General features: G+C 41.0%; 2 protein-coding genes across 2 annotated transcripts; both read left to right on the top strand.

Annotated features, from left to right (window-relative positions):
• Window positions 1-397: 397 nt before the first annotated feature.
• Window positions 398-3,931, top strand: LOC129238479 (general odorant-binding protein 19d-like). Its single transcript, XM_054873508.1, has 5 exons — window positions 398-517; window positions 3,186-3,252; window positions 3,316-3,404; window positions 3,487-3,623; window positions 3,686-3,931. Exons 1-5 carry the CDS (start codon window positions 461-463, stop codon window positions 3,762-3,764), a joined length of 429 nt encoding a protein of 142 aa, XP_054729483.1. The 5' UTR covers window positions 398-460; the 3' UTR covers window positions 3,765-3,931.
• Window positions 3,932-9,934: 6,003 nt separating this feature from the next.
• On the top strand, window positions 9,935-21,606 carry LOC129237830 (general odorant-binding protein 19d-like). Its single transcript, XM_054872781.1, has 5 exons — window positions 9,935-10,045; window positions 10,106-10,225; window positions 10,295-10,386; window positions 20,869-21,002; window positions 21,058-21,606. Exons 1-5 carry the CDS (start codon window positions 9,994-9,996, stop codon window positions 21,128-21,130), a joined length of 471 nt encoding a protein of 156 aa, XP_054728756.1. The 5' UTR covers window positions 9,935-9,993; the 3' UTR covers window positions 21,131-21,606.
• Window positions 21,607-21,958: the final 352 nt, after the last annotated feature.

The raw sequence follows: 21,958 nt of genomic DNA, 5'->3' as shown, positions 1-21,958 counted from the left end.
TTCTAAATACTTCATTTTCTATTGTGTTTCGAATACGCTTCGAATAACATGGCCACCAGAGACTCAGTAGTAGCACAAATTATGATAGTTAATACTTACGTGAAAATCTTTAAGAATTTTTTTGTTTCAGACTCATTAATCGAATGATTAGATCAATCAATTGGCAACGTAATGCCACTTTAATTGTTCAAAAATGTATGCCCGTATGCACATTTATATGTATGTATGTATGTAATATATATAATTAAATAAATATGTATATGCATTTTTTATTAATTTGAGTTTACACGCAATCTTTATCTTGTGAAGATTTTTAGTTCATAACAATTGCTTTCGGCGATCGTCACATGATTTCAGTATATAAAAGGACTGCAACTTGTCTGAAGAAGTTAATATCCGAAGTGCGGTGGCCTAAGTTAGTTTACGAGTAATTAAGAAAATTACACAAATTCTTAAAAATATGAGATTCCTTAATATTTTCCTGATTTTGTGTGCGGCATTCATATCATACGCGGAGGTAATCAGGATATGAGAGCTTCGAGAAGTCGAGATTTAAAGATACTGGAAGTGAAATATATTTTTTGTGCCGGCTTTTACTAATTTTAGTTCGGTAGTTGAGTGAATAGACTAAGGGATAGTGGTAAAAAACTTGTTTAAAATGAAAAAAAAAATGCAATATATGTGTATATATATATATTTTTTTTTATATCCTTGTGCACTCCGCTCGGGAACATATGGCCGCGACAAAACTGTTTCATCGTTCACGTGATGCTATCTGGTGGCTTTCGAAGAGTGTGACCATCCACCGTCACTGTCTGCATTTGATATGTCATAGGATGGGCTCCTCATTCCTTGATCTCCACAGCGCGTCTTTGCCAATGGTGTTCGGCCATATTCTACAGATGATGCGGAGGCATTTGTTGGCGAAAGATTGTAGCCTCTGTGCGATGGTGTTAGAAACAAGCCATGTTTAGCTTCCGTACAACAATACGGACCATACGTCTGGAGATTTGCGAACTCACCCATACTGTATGCATTCGCTCCAAATGCCGCCCTTGCTTTGTTTTGCCTCCAGTTGCAACCTCATCTGCTCTGCCGTCTGGCGTTATGGTGCAGCTTTCGACAAATTCCACCGGATACTCGTCAACCATTATAGGTCTTGCTTTATTGTGGTTGACTCTCATAGCCTTTGGCTTGGCAATGTAGACCTCCAGCCTGACAGTGCGTGGCAGCGAGACTAGTCTGTCCGCCTTCGCTTGCATGCCAGTGAGTTTGTGAGAGTGGAGGCAGATGTGATCGGCGAAGCCCAGGTCTTCAAGATATCTCGTGAAACTACATACGATGTATTTTTTGTGCAAGGTCAATTGGCTCATAACGTTGTTTAGGACGATGGCGAAGAGAAGGGGCGACAGGGAGCAGGCTTGCCAGTTCGGAGTTTTCGTAAATGGCTCTGATGAGGCCGATTATCGTAGCTGGAACTCCTTTTCTGTAAATGCTTGTATAGGTATATGCGAGTACGATTGTAATATATGTATTAATAAGTGGGTTTGTGTGTGACCACCATTGCATGAAACAGCAAAATGATAGAAACAGTTTTTTTTAATATACATAGGTCGCCCCCGGTAGGCAATGACAATCTTTCAAGTGTATTTCTGCTATGAAAAAGCTCCTTATAAAAATATCTGCCGTTTGGAGTCGGCTTGAAACGCCTCCATTTGCGTAATAACATCAAGACGCACGACACAAATATTAGGAGGAACTCGGCCAAACAGCCAAAAAGGGTGTAAGCGACAATTATTTATACTTGTATATATAGAGACTGTCACTCCGTATATGTATGTATGAGGAATGTTCATGCTACTATAACAACAACAATAAGCCTCCTAGTGTAGTTCTGCTTCTCATCACAGATATATGTCGTTCGAAGACGATTCAACAGTAGACCCTTCCATTTGTAGCACGTGGAAGCGAACATCCCCTAAAGATTTGGAAATTTGCGAAAAAACCTTTGCCCTCTAGGAAAATAAGAACAGAATCCGCCAAACCGTTTTAGAAAATCCGAAGAGCAATTACTAAAGTTTCATTAGCTTTGGCAGACGGTATAGAGCGATTGAATTAACTGAGCTTCGGGGTGAGCTTATTTACGAGTTTATTTATTAGCGATTTAGGGCTCGAGAGATAATTTAGTGCATACCAACTTGCTGCAGTTAAGTAGCTTTTATTAATTTAGTGAACTTTGTAACTTAGGGGACTCAATCCACTTAGAGATCACTATTGATCGAAGTACTGCATCCTTTCTAGCAACATTTTCCAGCTGCTTATGTTAAAAAAATGCACTAACTTTTTTGGAGCCTTGTCAGCATTCAACCCTTTCTACAGAAACCTTCCAATTGCTTACATATCATTTCATATCCGCTGTAGCTCCGCATTTCGGCGGACCGTGGTGTCGAAAGCTACTTCAAGAAGATATCCTTCTGACTATCCATAGGAATACTTTTGAGGAGTTCAGTATACTCCTATGTCGAATTGAGAACTGATTAAAACTGGGATCTTTAAACGCAAGGAGCCATCCTAAAACGAGTCATCAGATCTTTAAGTAGAGGCCACCTTCTAATTAACGCGCAAATCTTAGCTTCTTCAGAAATAGAGTTTAGTGAAAACTCTGCTTTTATTGTAAATCGGTGGCGTAAGTTAAAGGCCATGCACTAAACCTTTTGTAGAAGATGGAAACTGTAATATCTCTCGCAAATGCAGAGAAGTAACAAGTGAAAAAATAAAAAAAAGCGAGCATGCAGTTGGAAACAGCCCGTGCCAAGGCGAGTGCTAAAATTGTACCCACTATTCGCCAGCACAGTGCGCGTAGTGGGCATTCGAACAGTGTAGGATTAGGTGACAAGGCCACTAGTGAAGTTGGCTCTACTGCTGCCCTATACTTAGAAACCGAAAAGTCGGCAGCCACTTTCTGAAACCCAGCAGCAGGAAATGACAAATTAGCGTTAAGCCCAGATACAAAGACGAATGCGCGAGATTTGTTCGAAATTATTCATATTCTTTAAAGAAAATGATGCACAGTTACTTTGATTACAAAAAAAAACTGTATTTAATAAAAATATTGTAATCTAAAGGAAAGCAAACTAACTAAAATTCCATTAAATTTCTTTTCGTTTTCCGTTTTTGGAAACCAGTGTCATGATTCCGAGAAGGCCAGAGCTGTAGCCAACGAATGTAAAGATGAGGTTGGCGCTACAGATGGTAACCAAAAAAATTTTAGTACAATCACAAAAAATAAACACTCAATGCTCTCCATTTTTGCAGCTGATGTTGACAGTATGTTCAATCATGAACCGGCTGGCAGTTCGGAGGCCAAATGTCTGCACGCATGTGTCATGAAACGTTTCGGTTTGGTCTGTTGAATCTACTTGTATTACAATCGTATTTCTCGAACTGTATACAATTTTATATTATTGTGTTCTTATTTTATTTAAGTTGAATGACGAAGGCAAAATGGACAAGGAAAAGGCTTTAGATATCTTGGAAAAGATACATGGCGACGATGAGGAACAACAGAACTTGGGCAAGGAAGTGGTGGAAGCCTGTGGGGATATTGAAGTGGATGAGGACCAGTAAGTAGCAATTCATACTTCACTGAAAATGCCATACTTATATTTCTGAATATCTATTTCAGTTGTGAGGCAGCCGAGGAATATCGCATGTGCATACACGGCAAAGCTGAGGAGAATGGTTTTAAGCTGGGACGTGTTTGAAACGAATCAATTAGCTGGGAAACTTAATTGGAAATGCGTGAAGACGACTTTGGCTTTTGAATTATTTTTAATTGATTATTTTATAAGTTCGGCTGTTCCTCTGTACTCTCTGTTTTAATGTTGCAAGTGATATGTAAACATATTAAAAAAGTATTATACAAGCATCATTGGAAAAGTTATATAGAAGAGGAAAGAATTCTGAGTTGTAAGAGCTTTTCGTAACTAGAGCTTACATAACTAAGAATTTTATTTCAAATTCTGTAGGTTCAGTCATATCATTAGGGCCATTGCCCTGAAAGTGATCTGCCATCTGCTGGCAGCAGAGAAAGGAATGAGCTCATTTTCGTCAAAGCGTAAGGCCATTCTTTTTGACATCGTTCTAAACGATGTTATGAGCCAATTCACCATGCACAAAAAAGACATGGTATGGAGTTTCCCTAAATATCTTGAGGTCCTGGACTTCGCCGATCACACCTGCCTCCTCTCTCACAAGCTTACTGGCATGCAAGCGAAGGCGGACAGACTAGTCACGTTGGCACCCACTGCCGAACTGGAAGTCAACGTCGCCAATACCAAGGCTATGAGAGTCAATCACAATAAGGTAAGACTTGTAATGATTGACGGGTGTCCGGTGGAATTTGTTGAAAACTGCACCATCACGACAGACGGCGGAGCAGATGAAGTTATCAACTGCAGGCTAAACAAATCAGGGGCGGCGTTCGGCCGAATGCATACAGTGTGGGCGAGTTCGCAAATCTCCAGGCCCTCTAAACTGCGAATATTCAGCTCATGTGTGAAGTCCGTATTGTTGTACGGAAGTGAAATGGCTGGTCTCCATCACACAGAGGCTACAATCTCTCGTCAACAAATGCCTTCGCATCATCTGCAGAATATTCTGGCCGAACACCATTAGCAACGACGCGCTGTGGAGATCAAGGAATGAGGAGCTCATCCTATGGCAAACGACGATAGATGGTCATATGCTTAGAAAACCACCAGATAGCATCACGAGTGTATGGCACTGGACTGAAACCCGCAAGGGAGCAGAGGCCACGGTGCGGTCGGTCAAAAATCACTTGGAGAAGATCAATTTTGCGCGAGCTAGCAGATGCCGACATCACATGGGTTGGCGCAAAAACAACAGCTCTACGATGGACGAGTCTTGACGAGGCTCTATGCGCCCGAAGCGGAGTGAACAAGGATATAAAAAAATGATCAGGTGCCACAAAAGTTTCTGGTAACGCAAATGAAGACTGTACTTTTTTCGAAAATAAACATGCATCGGAATATTATTTCATCTAACGGTATTTCGCAGCAGTAAAACTTCTGCTGTAATACTTTGCTTGTTTTATTGATTCACTTAAATAGAGACACTAGCAAAATATGAAAAAAATACTAACAAGTATAGGAAATTTTGTTTTTCTTTTACATTTATTGGGTAGTCGAAAAAGTCTTTTCGTATTTTGTCAGTAGATGTCGTTGGAGTCATCTAACACCAGTGCTGCCAATCACATTATGTCGTATCATATGGTGTTAGAAAGGTGACATTTTCAGCTTCATTTAACCAAAAAAAAATTAAATTCGGAGAAGTTGAAAAAAAGTTATAGCTGTTCAAAAATGAGTGAAAATAATGAAAAAATTCGCTATATTTTGAAATTTTTGTATAAACAGGGAAGAATGCCACGCAAGCCACCAATGAAATTGGTGAAGTTTACGGAGACGATGCTGTATCAGTTCGTGTAGCACAACAATGGTTCGCTCGCTTCCGTTCTGGAAATTTCGATGTGAAAGATGCACCTATCGTTGAAAAAGTCGATGAAATTATGGAAAAGATTGACCAGGACCGTCACATAAGCTGCCATGACATCGCCAGGACACTAAACATTCAACATCAAACGGTTTTGAACCATTTAAAAAAGGGTGGTTACAAAAAGAAGCTCGATGTTTGGGTACCACGTGAATTGTCTGTGAAAAATTTAATGGACTGAATTAACATCTGCGATTCTTTGCTGAAACGAAATGAAATCGAACCATTTCTGAAGCGAATGGTAACAGGAGATGAAAAGTGGCTCAAATACGACAATAATGTGCGAAAAAGATCTTGGTGCAAGGGTGGTGAAGCTCAACAAATGTTCGCAAGGCCAAGATTGACGCCTCGAAAGGTTATGCTGTGTGTTTGGTGGGATTGGAAAGGAATCATCCACTATGAGTTGCTCCAGCCTGCTCGAACGATTGATTCTACACTTTACTGTCAACAACTGATGAGATTGAAGCAAACAATCGAAGAAAAAAAACGGCCAGAACTGATCAGCAGAAAGGGCGTCGTCTTCCATCAGGACAACGCTAGGCCACACACATCTTTGACGACTCGGCAAAAACTGGGAGAGCTTGGCTGGGAAGTTTTGAAGCATCCACCATATAGCGCTGACCTTGCACCATCGGACTACCATTTGTTTCGGTCAATGCAGGACTTCCTTAATGGAGTAAAGTTGGCTTGAAGAGAAGCCTGTGAAAATTACTTGTCACAGTTTTTCGCCGAGAAAGCACAAAAGTTTTACGCTGATGGAATAATGTCTCTAAAAGAAAAATGGCACAAGGTGGTCGACCAAAATGGTACATATTTGGTTTAATAAAGTTCATTATAAATATAAAAAAAATGAGTTGAAGTTTGATTAGAAATACGAAAAGAATTTTTCGACTACCAATATTATTTTAAGATTAATAGTTTGTGCTGCCACCTGGTTTATAAATTACTTCGTAAATACGCTGATGAATGGATTTGTACAAATTCTTCAGATAGCCTAATGAAATTTCCAACCAGGCCGTTTTAGTTATTCGAATTATAGCATTTTTGTCTTTAAATTGTTGCCCATTCTCATAAACCTTACGAGAAAGCCATCCTCATAAATTTGCGATAATGTTTAGCCACCCTATGCTAGAGTTTCAACGTTTTGGGACGCAATCTCAGTTTTGACCACACTTGAAGTGTCTCCATGATACTGTTGGGAAATCAAAGTAAAGGGTGCAAAAGTTTCACGAATCTCTGAAAAAGATGATTCCAACAGAGCTTTGCAGATGCTTCCCTTAATTTTGTAGCCTAAAATTTTCAATTCAAATGCCTCATAGTACGAGAATACTCCTCATATCATAACAGCGATGCCAACCACGGGCATTTGAGTCATTGACTCTCAAGCCTAGGTATAACATGAAGTCGGCTACAAATATGGTGGACCCAGACATGGGTGAATAGAATTGGTGCTTTTTATGGGTGCCATTCTGGGCCTTCCCGGAGTAGTGCCGAAAGTAGTGCCGGGAAGGGTGTCTCCCAGAAGAAGAGAGTTTTAGTGGCCACACCACCCAACGCAGTAGACGACCGTCGCTGTAAGTGCGAAGGCATTTTGAACCTACCGAGAAAAAAAAAACAAAAAAATACTATACCACCACCTTGACGGCGGTAATGTCGAGTCACGTATTTTACCTCCATTCTTAAGTCATGGAAATATTAATTGTTCACTTGGTCTATCCAAATTGAACTTCTTTTCCTCACTAAATAAAGGGGTTGTTTAAGAGGTGTTATTTTGATATTCCAAGAAAAATGCTATTTTTTAATATAAATGATCGGATGCTTATTTCATTATAAAGAGGAAGATATGCCGTTAATAATGGAAAACAACATCAGGCAAATGACCACCACGACCACGCTGACAGGACAATATTCTTTTCATTAATATTCCTTTTCATAACCGAATTGCAAAGTGGCTGCTCTATGTCCTCTATAGCTTCACGAATGCCATCTTTGAGGTTTTGAATCGACTCTGGGCTGTTGGCGTAGACCTTCTCATTCATGTAGCCCCAAAGAAAAAAGTCACAAAGTGTTAAATCACAATATCTCGGTGGCCAATTGTGATCACCTCTTCGTGAGATAACACGCTCCGGAAACTTTTCCCGTAAGCTTGTGTGGCACGCAGCGCCGTCTTGTTGTCCAGATCAATACCATCCAATTCCAACCATAAAAAATCGTTAATCATCTCTCTCTCACCTAACACCTGTTATTGGAAAACCCTATACTATTTTTTTCCATTCACTGGGAACGAGTGAAACTTCAAGCCATGTGGTCCCATGCAATCGAGGCGGAGTTCTTTGCGCGATTTATTTAAATGTGGTTTTTTGTAAATTTGTATGCTTCAGATGTGGCGCTAGATGTGGCCCTTGTGTTGCTAGATCAAACACGGTTGCCTTAATAACCATTTTATTCCACACAAATTAATGTCTGAAATCAAGTGATCTGTATATATACAAGGTGGCGCAAAAGTAGCCTTGCGATGTTTTTTGGCTGTAATTTAAAAAAAAAGAAAAACTTTGATTCTTCTTGTGGATTATTTTTATTTGGTCTTTTAATTTTTTTTACATCAAGTCGAGAATATGATGATGATATGACAGTTGATTGCCATTTGAGCCCTTTTTATGGCATTTTCCATCACTTTGGCCAAAATTTCCGGCGATAGGTCCTCACATGCTTGACGGATATTGTCTTTAAGAGCTGCAAGAGTCTGAGGCTTATTGACATAATCCCGCGACTTCAAAAAGCCCCACAAAAAGTAGTCTGAAGCGGTCAAATCAGGCGATCTTGCTGGCCAGTGCAAATCGCCAAAACGGGAGATTAGGCGCCCGGGAAATGCATCCTTCAGCATATCGGTTGTGGCGCGTGCAGTGTGTGCCGTTGCACCGTCCTGTTGGAACCACATGTTTTCCAATCCCAATTCATCAAGTTGCGGCAAAAAGAACTCGTTGATCATTGCTCTGTAGCGCTCACCATTCACAGTAACCGTTTGGCCCGCGACGTCTTCGAAGAAAAAAGGTCCGATGACTCCTCCAGCGAAAACAGCACACCATACAGTGACTTTGAGCGGGTGTAATAGCTCTTCGTGGGTTACACGCGGATTTTCAGTGCCCCAGAAGCGTAATTTTGCTTATTTACGTACCCGCTAAGATGGAAATGGGCGTCACCACTCATAATTATTTTTGATGAAAAATCATCTTCCTCTTGGTGGTGATTAAGGATGGCTTGAGCGTATGTCAGACACGATTGGCGGTCAGCAGCTAACAGCTGATGCACCGTCTGGACTTTGTACGGCAACATCTTCAAATCTTGTACCAAAATTCGCTGTAAAGACCGTCGACTGATACCCACTTGCGTGGCATGTCGTCTGGTCGATGTCGACGGCGCTTCCATGACATCCTCGGCTACAGCAGCAATATTCTCTGCAGAACGGCTACTCCGGGGTCTGCCTGGCAGCTTCTTGTGTTGTGCCAGTCTCTTCGAGGCGAGCGGCTAAACGTCGCAGTGTTTCACCAGTAGGCGTTGGACGGCGAGGAAATCTGCGACGAAATTCACGTTGTGCCAAAGTCACCGACCGATTATTGGTCATATAAATAGTCAACAATATTCCGCGTTCTGGAGCAGTGTAGCGTAACATTGTTTATGAACGTGTATTTCGCATGTGTTTACTACACAAATGTCAAAACAGAACTGACATTAGGGGTCAATCGCAAAATTTATAACATTTTCTGATAGGAGGATTACTTTAGCGCCACCTGTTATATTATATATAATTTGCGCGTAAACCCTTTTTGGGTGTTTGGCCGAGCTCCTCCTCCTATTTGTGGTGTGCGTCTTGATGTTGTTCCACAAATGGAGGGACCTACAGTTTCAAGTCGACTCCGAACGGCAGGTATTTTTATGAGGAGCTTTTTCATGGCAGAAATACACTCGGAGGTTTGCCATTGCCTGCCGAGGGGCGACCACTATTAGAAAAATATTTTTCTTAATTTTGGTTTTCACCCTGATTCGAACCTACGTTCTCTCTGTGAAATCCGAATGATAGTCACGCACCAACCCATTCGGCGACGGCGTGGATTGGTATAGCAATTATTATTATAACAGTTTGTATATATTGTATTAGGCTGGTACATCACCAATAAGCGGTGAAAGAACCACCCTAATATAGAAATATTATAAATTATTTATATTAGAATCACGATGCACCTACACGTAAAGCAATTTAAATTTTTCTCACCATCATTGTGCTCATATCTCAGAACGAAACATTTTCCCAGCTTTACCATTAAACTGGTTTCCTAACACCGAATATTGTTGCTAAAATGCATTTTAACTTTCAGTTGAAATCCGATTGTCATTCGTAACACTCCAGCTAATCTGTGGAAAACAATGACAGCATTTAGTTGTTTTTTGATTTTTATCACAATGACGTCACTGCCTAGTAGGTGTTTAAAAATACAAGCCACTATTACTCAATAACTTCTTCGTAAATAAATTATAGCAATCCTATTGGCTGACTTACAACCGCCCCATTATGGGCCACTGCGTGCTATGACAGAGGCTGCTATTGAGGATTGCTACGAGGATGCGGCTCAGAAGGTCAAAGTAGAAATAACCGATGGTGTGTATATTATGACCTAAAAGTTAGATTATTATTTTTAATTTGTTGTTGTGTTGCCACAAATTGCAGAAGGCTTTGAAGAGCTATTAAAGGGTTCCCGTGATAATTTAATGCACAATACGAAGTGTTTGCGTTACTGTATTATGCGAAAGAACGGATTGGTAAGTTTAAACCAAATTTACATTCTTATTTTCTAGATAGATAATATAAAAAGGCAAGTACAATGCGACCTAGAATGTCTTTTGTGTGACAATAGGGCGTATAGCATGCAGCTTTACACTCTCTAAAGAAGTCTAAAAGTTGCTTAGCTGCCGCTTTCCAAATAGTAAAGCCTATCAACAGCAAATTTCTATAAGAAAATCAATTTACGTTCAGTAAAGATTCGACATTGACTTGGAAAGAGTTAAGTCGTCGCATTGACGTTGTGCGCTGTGATTACACCCACCAGTACTCTCGGGTCCTTCCTGCTTAGTTTTAGGTGGAAGGTCGCGGTTTTCCTGTTTGGTTCTTTCACAAAGCACTTGGCTACTCTGCACGAGTTCAACTCAGACCAACGACCTCTGTGAGTAGACCTCATGAAGTTGTCAAACCATGGTTGAATTGATGCGGAATTGACACCTAGAAACGGGTTCATGGTCTAGTGGCATACTTGAAGAGCCATCATTTGCCAATTTATCAGCCAACTCGTTCCCTGCAATACCACAATGTCCAGGCATCCAAATAAGACTAACTTTGTTGTGTTTTGCAACACTGTTCAGTTTTGTCTTACATTCACCGACCAACTTCGAAGAGCAGCATGGGTTAGCAAGGGCTTTCAGTGCAGCTTGACTGTCACTACAAATTCCAATACTATTGCCCCGCCACTTTTTCTCAAATAGCCTGGTTTTGGATCCGTCGGTGTAGAAAGTGTGCTGGTATCCCGTTAATAGGTTCTCTGGACTTAACCATTGATCTTTGTCTGGAATCAAAACATCATACTTCCTACCGAAGCTAACGACAGGCACCCGATTGTCCACCGGCATCAAGAACAGTGTGCACCGCTCCAACAACTGGTGGTATATCTGACTGTGGCCAGTGCTTACTTCATTTCCCCAGACTCCGTTTAACTTGAGCCTGTACGCCGTCTTCATTGCTTCCTTTCGAATTTGAAGATCTAGAGGTTGCAAGTTCAGAATGGCATTAAGGGCATCACCAGATGTTGTGGCTCATGGCACCTGTGATACCCAAGCACACACTTCTCTGTAGCCTGTTTAGGAGTTTTACCCTGGAATTAACCATTGTGGCTTTCCACCATAATCAGGGTGATGTACAGCCAGTGTACTATCGCCGGTCTTAGACCCTATGTCTTGCCAAAGGTTCTCTTACACTGCCAGACTTTTAGTGTTCGAGAGATCTTCTGCTCGACGTGCTTCTTCTAGGTAAGTTTACTATCTAGGATTACTCCTAGATATTTAACCTCAGAAGACAGTTGCAGTGTTACCCCTTTCAATGTGGGTAGAAACAGGTCTTCCATATTGCGTTTCCTAGTGAAAAGCACTAAGGTACTTTTTGTAGGATTCACCGAAAGACCATGCAATTCGCACCAATACTCAATCTTATTTAGAGCTACCTGCATTTTATTGCATATAGCTTCAAGTGATCGTCCTGAGATTAATACGCACACATCGTCTGCGTAGGCTTGGATGTGTCCTGCAGATCATTAAGAAGAGAGTCAACCACGAAGCACTAGAGAAGGGGAGAGAGTACACCACCTTGTGGGCAACCCTTCTTAACCGCAACCCTGACTCCTTCATCGCTTTCTCTATCCATGGTAAGCAGTCTTTTGGATAGCATAGAGTGGATCCATCTGACAATGATTTCTTCTACTCCATGACTTCTGATAGAAGAGCACATAGAGTCAAAGGTAGCATTGTCGAAAGCTCCTTCAATGTCCACAAACACGCCAAGAGTGTTCTCTCTTGTTTCCAGCCCTTTTTCGATTATGCTAATGCACTCGTGCAGAGCCGATTCGCAAGATTTCCCTCTTTGATAAGCATGTTGTCTGACGTTGAGAGGGTTTCGACTTAGAACCCTCGTCCTAATGTGCTTCTCCACCATACGTTCCAGACCCTTAAGCATAAACGATGTCAGATTTATAGGTCTGAAACTTTTTGGTAAAGCGTAGCTGTCCTTACCTGGCTTTTGGACAAATACAACTTTCACCAAACGCCACAGTTGTGGAACATAAGCGTGCGCAAGACATGCCGTAAAGATTCTTTTTTTGTTTTTTTTTTGGCTTGTAAGCAACCATAAGTCGTCGCTACCCAAACGGCTTACGTATTTTTTGGTAGCTTTACCTGTGGTATCAGATTATGATGCGCTATTGTCGGATTTTTTTATTGTTTTTTGGTGGGTGAGGTAAAGTGCAAAATGCCTTCGCACTTACAACGTACGTCGTATTCTGCGTTGAGTGATGTGGAGACTAAAACAATCATTCCTCCTCTTCTGGGGAGACTCCCTTTACGGGAATACTTTCTGCATAATTTCGGGAGGGCCCAGAAGGGCGTCTATAAAATGGGTCTGGGTCCACAATAATTGTAACCAGCTTCATGCTGCAGACCGTTTTCTTATGTCGCTGCCTGTGAGGCTTCGCTTTGCTGTACTGTGCCGAGGTCTACCTTTTTTCAGTAATACGAGTACGTCTTCAATATATCTTTTAACTGCATTCCAGCTGTCCTCGCGTCCAAGCATTTTGTTGGTTATATTGATCGTTAATCTGCTCACTCAGAGCATGTTTTTCCACGAGTCATGTGTCTGTACTTGACTTTGGAGCTGTTGCTGATGATGTTCCTGTTTTGCAGTAAGAATTTTTTCTCTTAGTATTCTCCGAAAGAAGCCACTTTTCATCTCCAGTAATTATCTTGTTCAAAAACGGCTCCACATTGTGTCTAATCGGATGTGATGAACACATTCTTACTTGTCTGCTCAAATTCTTTTCCGTTAATTCATGTGGTACCCAAACACTTTGCTTAACACAAGCCCGAGAGATTTAATGTGATGTTTATGATGAATGCAAATAACAGCAGGTGCGGCCTAAGGATCAATACTCGGACCTGAACTCTGGAATATAAGCTACGATGAAATCCTTTGAACAGAGATGCCTGAGGATGTGCATTTAGTAGGATACGCAGATGACATTGCAGCTGTAGTAATCGCCCGAAACACTGACGAAGCCAAAAAGAAGTTAAATCAGGTGATGGTCCGAGTTCAGACATGGCTAGAAGACCATGGATTAAAGCTGGCCACAGAGAAAACAGAGCTAATCCTTCTAACGACTAGACGTATCCCATTAGAAGTAGACATACAAGTACTCGATGCCACTTTATCAACAAAAAGAGTGGTCAAGTACCTAGGAGTGCTATTAGACACAAGGCTAACCTACTGGGCGCATATAAACCATGCTGCCACAAGAGCTGCCAAAGTAAACGGCATGTTAAATAAACTCATGGCAAACCTTGGAGGTCCAGCGCAGAACTACCGAAAACTTTTAATGGACACGACGAACTCGATTCTCTTATACGGATGCGAAATATGGGCAGATTCGCTTGAGGTGAAATGCCGGCGGAAAATTCTGCAATCTGTGCAACGCACCTGTGCTCTCAGAATGGCTTCGTCATACAGAACAGTATCTGAAGCAGCGTTGTTAGTTATCAGCGGAACCATCCCTATAGATATTCTAGCACAAAGCGCAAACGGAGATGGGAGGCAAAAAACACAGGAATCCCAGTACCACGCTTCTCCGATATTAGAGTTCAAACGCTCACACTTTGGCAGGCAAGATGGAACTCTGAACGATATGGTAGATGGACAGCGAGACTAATACCCGACCTAAAAAAGTGGGTAGAAGGAAAGCACGGTGAGGTTATCTATTACCTTACACAGGTTTTGTCCGGACATGGGTCCTTTCGCAAGTATTTGTGGCGAATGGGAAAAGTGAGCCAAGCAAACTGCATATATGGAGATACTGAGTATGATGATGCGGAGCACACCTTCTTTAAATGCGAGAGGTGGAACGTAGAGAGAACAGGTCTGCAACGAGCTATTGGTGTATTTACACCTGAAGAAATTATCGAGAAAATTATGATAGACGAAGAAAAATGGAATGCCGTCGCAAATTTTGTGGAGGATATTATCCGAAAAAAGAAGCGCGAAATGGAAAGTTGTGCTGAAGAGCATTGAGCATAGGTTTCTCAAAACAGGTGACCCTGGACGCAGGGTGAGTAAGTAAGTGTTCTTCTTAGGACGCCGTCTTGGCCCTCTACCTCGAAGTAATGCGGAAGCAGTCCCGGGGGGGAGGGAAAAATCCAAGAGAAGAGGAGGGATATTTTTAGTGGAATCACCACACACGTAGCAGTGACCGTTACTATATGGTGCGAAGGCATTTTTAACCCAACCTCAAAACCCAAAAAAAAAAACAAAAAAAAAAAATGTGATCTCCACCAGTTGTATGATGAATGCCAAACTCTTCTGCAATTTCTCGACTTGTTAAATGTGGCTATTTTCCAAACAGGGAGCGTAAAACACCTTATCCATCTATTTAAAATACGACTGACCTTTCCCTCCAACCCAATACATTAGTCTTCATTTTCTTTCTCTGTTGCTTGATTGAGCAACATTGAAGAGCATTTTTCAGCTGGTCGCTTGCCAAAAATCACGTTTGATGACCAACTTAATATGTTGCTTGAAATAATTAACTAACTACTCAGCACGTCAGATTTAGCTGGTAGGAATTTTCGAAAATGACTAAAAGCGAAATTTTTTGGGACTTCAAATTCTATTTGTCTAAAATTCCGACGCATTGGAAATGCGTATTCCCAGGTTCAGATTCAGCGTGTCAAGACAGGAAAAAATGAATTGTCGAATCAAATGACAGGAAAACTGAATAAGTACTGTAGGCTTAAATTATTTAGGAGGGACATATATTTAGTCTTGCCATAAATTCTGTGACAAATTTTACAAATTCGCAGAAAAAAATTGCGTTATTTTTGTTGTTATTCATATACAAATTGTGACCATTTTGAGCGAAAATCAAATTTTTTTAAATATTTACATGATTAAATAAAGCTAGCTTCATTAAAAAAATATTATAATTTCATAATGATATATTCCTAACGGACTTAACTTGTAACAGAACTTATGGCAGTACATATGTAATTATGTACACTTGTGCTCAATCAAGTCATTTTATATTTTTACAAGATTCGCAGTACTTTCCATGCTAAATTTTATTCGTTGATTTTTTTGCAAAAATGTAGTTGTACGAGGGGTGCCTTTTATATGTCGGGATTAGAGAACAAAAACAAATTTTAATCATCGAAAATCACTTTATTGTTTTTCAAAACATTCTCCATGAAGATCTATACACTTTTGCATGCGTTTGAACCAATTGTCGAAGCACTTTTGCCACTCTGAATGAGGTACCTCCAAACTCCAAAACATGCATTCTGAATGCCGCAACCGCTTCTTCAGGTGTCGAAAAACGTTGACCTCTCAGTTTGTTTTTTACGTACGGGAATAAAAAGAAGTCATTCGGTGCCAAGTCAGGACTATACGGCGGATGACCCATAAATTCGATGTTTTGGGTGCTCAAAAATGCAGTTGTTTGAGCCGATGTGTGAGAGCTCGCATTGTCCTGGTGAAGAGTGATCCGTCTTTGGTGATTGGTTTTCCTAATTTCTTGGAAGACAACTGGCAAACAAATGGTTGTGTACCACTCAGAATTTACTGTTCTGCGTTAATCTAGTGGTACGGTTGCGACATGTCTAGTTTTTACGAAAAAACAGGCGACCATTTGCTTGGAAGTGCTTCGTGCGCGAATAACTTTTGTTGGATTTGGCTCATCTTGAAATACCAATACAATCGACTGCTGTTTACTTTCGGGCTCATACGCGTAAATCCATGATTCATCACCTGTCACGATGTCATAGACGTGTTTCGAAGCCCCGCGATCGTATTTTTTGAGCATTTCCTTCGACCAATCGACACGAGCCTTTGACAAATTTTGAGCGATTGACAAATTGTGTGGGATCCAACGCGAACAAATTTTTTTGACAGTCAAATGTTTATGCAATATTGAATGTATGCTGGTCCCACTAATGCCTAAGATTGTCTCAATCTCACGATAGGTCACATGACGATCTTGCAATATCAGTTCGTCAGTTCGCGCACAGCATCAATGGTTTTCGGAACAACAACTGATTTTGGACGACCTTCACGAAATTCGTCTTGGAGTGAACTACGACCACGATTGAATTCACCATACCATCGATAAACACTGGTCCTTGATGGAGCTTCATCGCCAAAAAATGAATTAAGTTCATCCATGCAATGTTGCTGAGTTAATCCACGTTGAAAGTTGTAAAAAATAATCGCACGAAAATGTTCACGATTTAATTCCATTTTTGGACCGAGATGAATCTTTTAAGTTACTGTAAACAACACAAATAGCACTGGTATTTCAAAACGTTCTGAGTACGTAAAAGCCAAAATATGTCAAACTTTGCGATACAGCCATCAGTTGCCAGATTGCAACACCAGGGTTGCCAAATCCCGACACATACAAAGCATCCCTCGTATTGCTGCACTCCCTCAATATAATCATATAGTTTAAACGCCTTATGTAAAACCCTTCTATAAAATACAACAAAAATCAAAACCCCAGAAAAGCTCCAAAAAGTGAACTTACGCCCTCTATCTCGAGATCAGTCTTTACAATAGTGCATTAAAACTCTATGAGAGATATTTCGGGAGCCTGTCATCAGTTTGACATCAAAAAGAAAGTTTCAGAGAGGGTGATTATTTTTTGGGCGTTTTCCGTAAAATATATTATATATGGAATTGTGTGGAAGAGCTTTCAAGCTGCACAACGAAGTTGCGTGGATATTTTCTTCTATAAGATCTTCTTCTACAAAAAATACCTAAAATCTTCTCTAAAATTGGTAAATACATATCGCTTATGTGTAAGTCAAAGTGCAAATTTTCTTTCTTCAACAAATGGCTCTTGCAGTCGCATAAACCTTCTTCGATGGTTGAGATGCTGATCGACATGAATTTTAGCAAATGGTTTAACAGCTGGTAAGAATTTCCTCTATGAAAATATTTCGTGTTCTTTCTGCAGGAGCTGTGTGGAGATTGCAATAACCTTAGCAACTTTGCCTCAGCTGCGCTGCTCTCGACGGGCGGAGATTCAGACATCTTGGCTCTCATTTTTTATGTGTATTTATAATTGGCGTTTACATCCTTTATTGGGGGTTTGATTGAGCTCCTCCTCCTATTTGTGGTATACGTCTTGACATTTTTCCACAAATGGAGAGACCTACAGTTTTTCGCCGACTTCGAAGGGAGATTCGTCATTGCCTGCCAAGGGGCGATCAGTATTAGAAAAAACTGTTTCTACTTTAAGTAAGTGGTCAAACACAGACTATGGCCACGGCAAAATCCTGGATGGCACGTTGGGGCTTCCCAGACAGGTGGACTATACAGTTCCGCCTATACTTGCCACTACAACGTTCGTGACCCTCCTACCCTCGAGGGAAGAGTGGGAACGGGACGTGGTAAGACAGGGCGAGTCCATCCATGTATACACAGATGTTTCAAAGCTCGATGACAGGGTGGGCGGAGGTGTATATTCCGAACATCTGGGGATCTCCTTCAGTTTTCAGCTCCCCGACTACTGTAGTGTCCCGGAGATGATATCTACATTTTACTGATAGCCTGGCGGTTTTGTGATACCCTCACAAAACAGTCGATAACCTCCAAGGTAGCCATGAAATGCCGCGCATCTCTTAATCTCGTTAAGTCAGGCTGAGTCATTTCACCTAATGATAGCATGGGTTCCTAGCCATTGCGACATTGAGGGGAACTACAGAATGAACTAGCGAAAATTGGCACCAAATTGACTGATGAGTACATAGACAACGATATAGGTATACCCTTGCAAACATGTAGACGACGTATCCGCGAGGAAATTATAAGAGTAGTGAACGAAAGATGGCGTAACGAAGCCACTTGCAAAATAGCCCGACAGATGTGGCCGACTCTCAATGCTAAGCGCACAGAACTTCCTCTAAGAAGAGATAAGCAAAGTCTTAACACACTGATTTCAGTCATTACGGGGCATTGCCTAATCGGTAGGCACGCCCAGAGAATGGGTGTGCAAACACATGACTTCTGCAGAAGTTGTCTAGACGAGGAAGAGGAAGAGACGATATCGCACTTTCTGTGTCACTGTCCTGCTCTATCCAGACGTAGACTCGCCATTTTGGGCGGACATTTCTTCAACGAGTTAGAAGACCTCGGCTCTGTCGAAATTAAGGACCTTGCGAAATTTTTAAATAGCACACATTGGTTTCAGGAGGGATAGGGGCTAGTTCCCCACGCAGCATCACAATGGGCCATGAGCCTGAGTGTGTCCTACAATGGAAAACCGCTTCAACCTAACCTAACCTATTTGGTGTTCATGCATGGAAATTCGAACCTGTGCATTACCGAATGGTCGTATACTGGCGGGTATTCAGTACAGATATCACACGCCAGTTGAATTTCAGCGTTCGATTGACATCCTTCCTACGCCAAAGCTTCCCTTTTCCCCTCTGTTTTCCTCTGTATGATATCACATTGGATGATTTGATGTTCTGTCCAAGTGGGAGCTTTGTCTGGAAAACCATTTAACTTAACCTAACCCAACCTAAAACGGCCATTAAAGTGCGATACATTTTCGAAGATAAGGAGGCGATGAGCTTGCGTGCAAGTATAGAAAGCATTGAATTATATATAGGTATATAATTGGCGAGTACACCCTTTTTGGGTGTTTGGCCGAGCTCCTCCTCATATTTGTGGCGCGGGTCTTGATGTTGTTCCACAAATGGAGGGACCTACAGTTTCAAGCCGACTCCGAACGGCAGATATTTTTATGAGGAGCTTTTTCATGGCAGAAATACACTCGGAGGCTTGCCATTGCCTGCCGAGGGGCGACCGCTATTAGAAAAATGTGTTTCTTAATTTTGGTGTTTGGTGTTTCACCGAGATTCGAACCTACGTTCGCTTTGTGAATTCCGAATGGTAGTCACGCACCAACCCATTCGGTTACGGCGGCATTGAATTATTCTATTTATTTATGTACGAGGTAGTTGATGAGTTATTCAAATAGGTTGTGGCCTCAATTAGCAGTACCTCAACCTTTTCTGGAGTACCACACCATCAAAGAAGTGCTGAGCAGAAGGAGATTACAGTGTGTAGAACTAAAACTGGCACCACACTGTGGGATTATGCCATTCAAAGTCCTTACTGTGAAAGTAAAGGGTGGGCCATGTAGCGTTTGCTTTTTGAACCACCTATTTTTTTGAGAATGGTAACACAAATGACATGTCAAATGTGTTCATAATTTACTTAAAGGTTTGACATTTACGAAATGGGACGCTATGCGCTTGAACAAAATTGGGAAATATTGAAAACGTATTTCCAAAGTGGTGAGTCTTCTTCCTCTTTTCTGATTTTCTCATCGGTGGCTACGTCAATAAGCAAAATTGTCGGATTTGGGGCTCAGAAAATCCACACGTTACTGTAGAGAAGCAAATGCATCCACAACGAGTCACTGTTTGGTGCGGTTTTTGGTCTGGCGGCATCATCGGGCCATTTTTTTCGAAAATGAGCGAGGAGCTGCGGTTACAGTAAATGGCGAGCGTTACCGTGACATGCCCAACGAGTTTTTGTTTCCAAAAATTGAAGAGGATGACATGGACGACATTTGGTTTCAACAGGACGGTGCAACTTGTCACACTGCCAAAGTTACACTCGAACTTTTGGCTACCGTTTTTGAAAACCGAATAATCAGCTGAAATTCCGATATCAATTGGCCGCCTTGGAGCTGTGATTTAAGCCCGTTGGACTATTTTTTGTGGGGAGCCGTTAAGGACAAATGCTATGCGAACCATCCACAGACGATTGCGACGATGCTTTAAAACACGAAATCGAAGTTGCCATTCATGAAATTGAAGCCCAAACAATCGAAAATGTGCTTAAAAATTGGGTTGATCGAATGGCCTACTGTAAAACCAGTCGTGGTAGTCATTTGAACGATATTATTTTTCATTCATAAATGACAATGTTCAATCTTCAAAATAAAAAAGAAAAGTTTGAAAAAATACTGATTAGTTTTTTTTTATTGCCGATTCAAAAAGCAAATTTTACATGGCGCACCCTATATAATTTTAAACAGAACTTATAAATCTCACTAGTCACTGCGCTTTGCGAAGCTCTCTAATCAGGCTCGGAATATGCCCAAATAACTTTTGCCGACTGTGCGACTTCTCCACAGAGGCAGCATCACACTTGCTGCGCGCATGCGATGTCATGTCGCGAAAAAGAAGTAGACATCTCGATCCGGTATGGCCAGAAAAGAAACACTTACGCTCAGCCCAACCCTGTACAATTTTAATTGTCTTAAAGCAGCTTGAACTGGATGTGGTATTGTGGGGTATAAAATATCTCTCACATCTTATCTTTTCCATTTTGTTCGTGCAGTTTGCAGAATTCATGTCTACTAATTGGCATTTAAGTGATTGTATATAGTCAGAAAAATTCGTTATTTTCCCTAATATTTACAGTTTAATGCAAGCAACTCTCTCGATAAAGAAAAGCTCGTGGACATATTCGAGATCATCCATCCTCAAGTTGAGAAGGAAAAGCTGCTAAATGTGCTCCAAAAATGCGCCGAGAAAACTGAAAAAGAAACTGACAAGTACTGACTGTTGTTAAAATTAAAACTCCAAATGCTCACTCATATTTCTTTGTAGTTGTGAGCGCGCATCTGTCGCAGCGATGTGTGTCCTTGACGAACTGAAGGGAGAAGGCGTCACCAATATTTAACGCTGTACTCTATGCACTTAAATGCACTCACCAATAAATTAAATTATATTTACATATACACATATACACGCATTTAAGTATGAGTTACAATTATTTTATTTACTATTATGAACTTAAATATTTTAAATAATTCATTTGATTGTCCACTTTATTGCAATATCTATGTTTTTTGTTTTTAATAAACGAGTTTTGTGGACTACACAAAAAAATACTTAATAAATTTCAGATAGTCTTCCAATTCTTGCTGCTCAACTACGTCCAGCAACTGGGACATGCAGGCGCTGTACTCCAGTATGGCCTGCAGGAGTTCCAACGATTCCATTGTTGTGCCAAACATTTGCGTGAAGCTGTCAATTTGATTTCCACATATTAACTCGAATTTCGCCTGGTTTATACATTTTGTACCAGTTAATTAGTAAATAAACCGCATCTGCTTATCACCGCCCGCGTCCACACGCTCCAGCTGTTTTCGCTGCACTACTTCACACGATCGTTTTGCAAAGAGGAAATCGCTAGTTGCTCGCAGCATTCGACAACAACACAGGGCGGTCCATATAGTGGTTGCTTTTTGAAAATTTACGGAAATTAACAAAAACAATTTTTTTTGGTTTATGGTATTTTTGATTTATTCGAAAGAGCAAGCATAGTCTTCATTTATGGGATACGATTTCACTCATGTTTGGAACTCTTCGTACCTCTTCGTGTAGGCGATAACTACTACCGTCGAATGAAGTACGAACTGTATGGGCTATACGACGATGTGGACATAGTTAAGCGCATCGGTATTCAGCGCTTGCGCTGGCTGGGCCACGTCGAGCGTATGGTTGC

This window comes from Anastrepha obliqua, chromosome 2, assembly GCF_027943255.1.
Source record: "Anastrepha obliqua isolate idAnaObli1 chromosome 2, idAnaObli1_1.0, whole genome shotgun sequence".
NCBI classification, from domain to species: Eukaryota; Metazoa; Arthropoda; class Insecta; order Diptera; family Tephritidae; genus Anastrepha; species Anastrepha obliqua.
The sequence above is the reverse complement of the archived record's forward strand: the minus strand, read 5'-3'. Positions and strand labels throughout refer to the sequence as shown.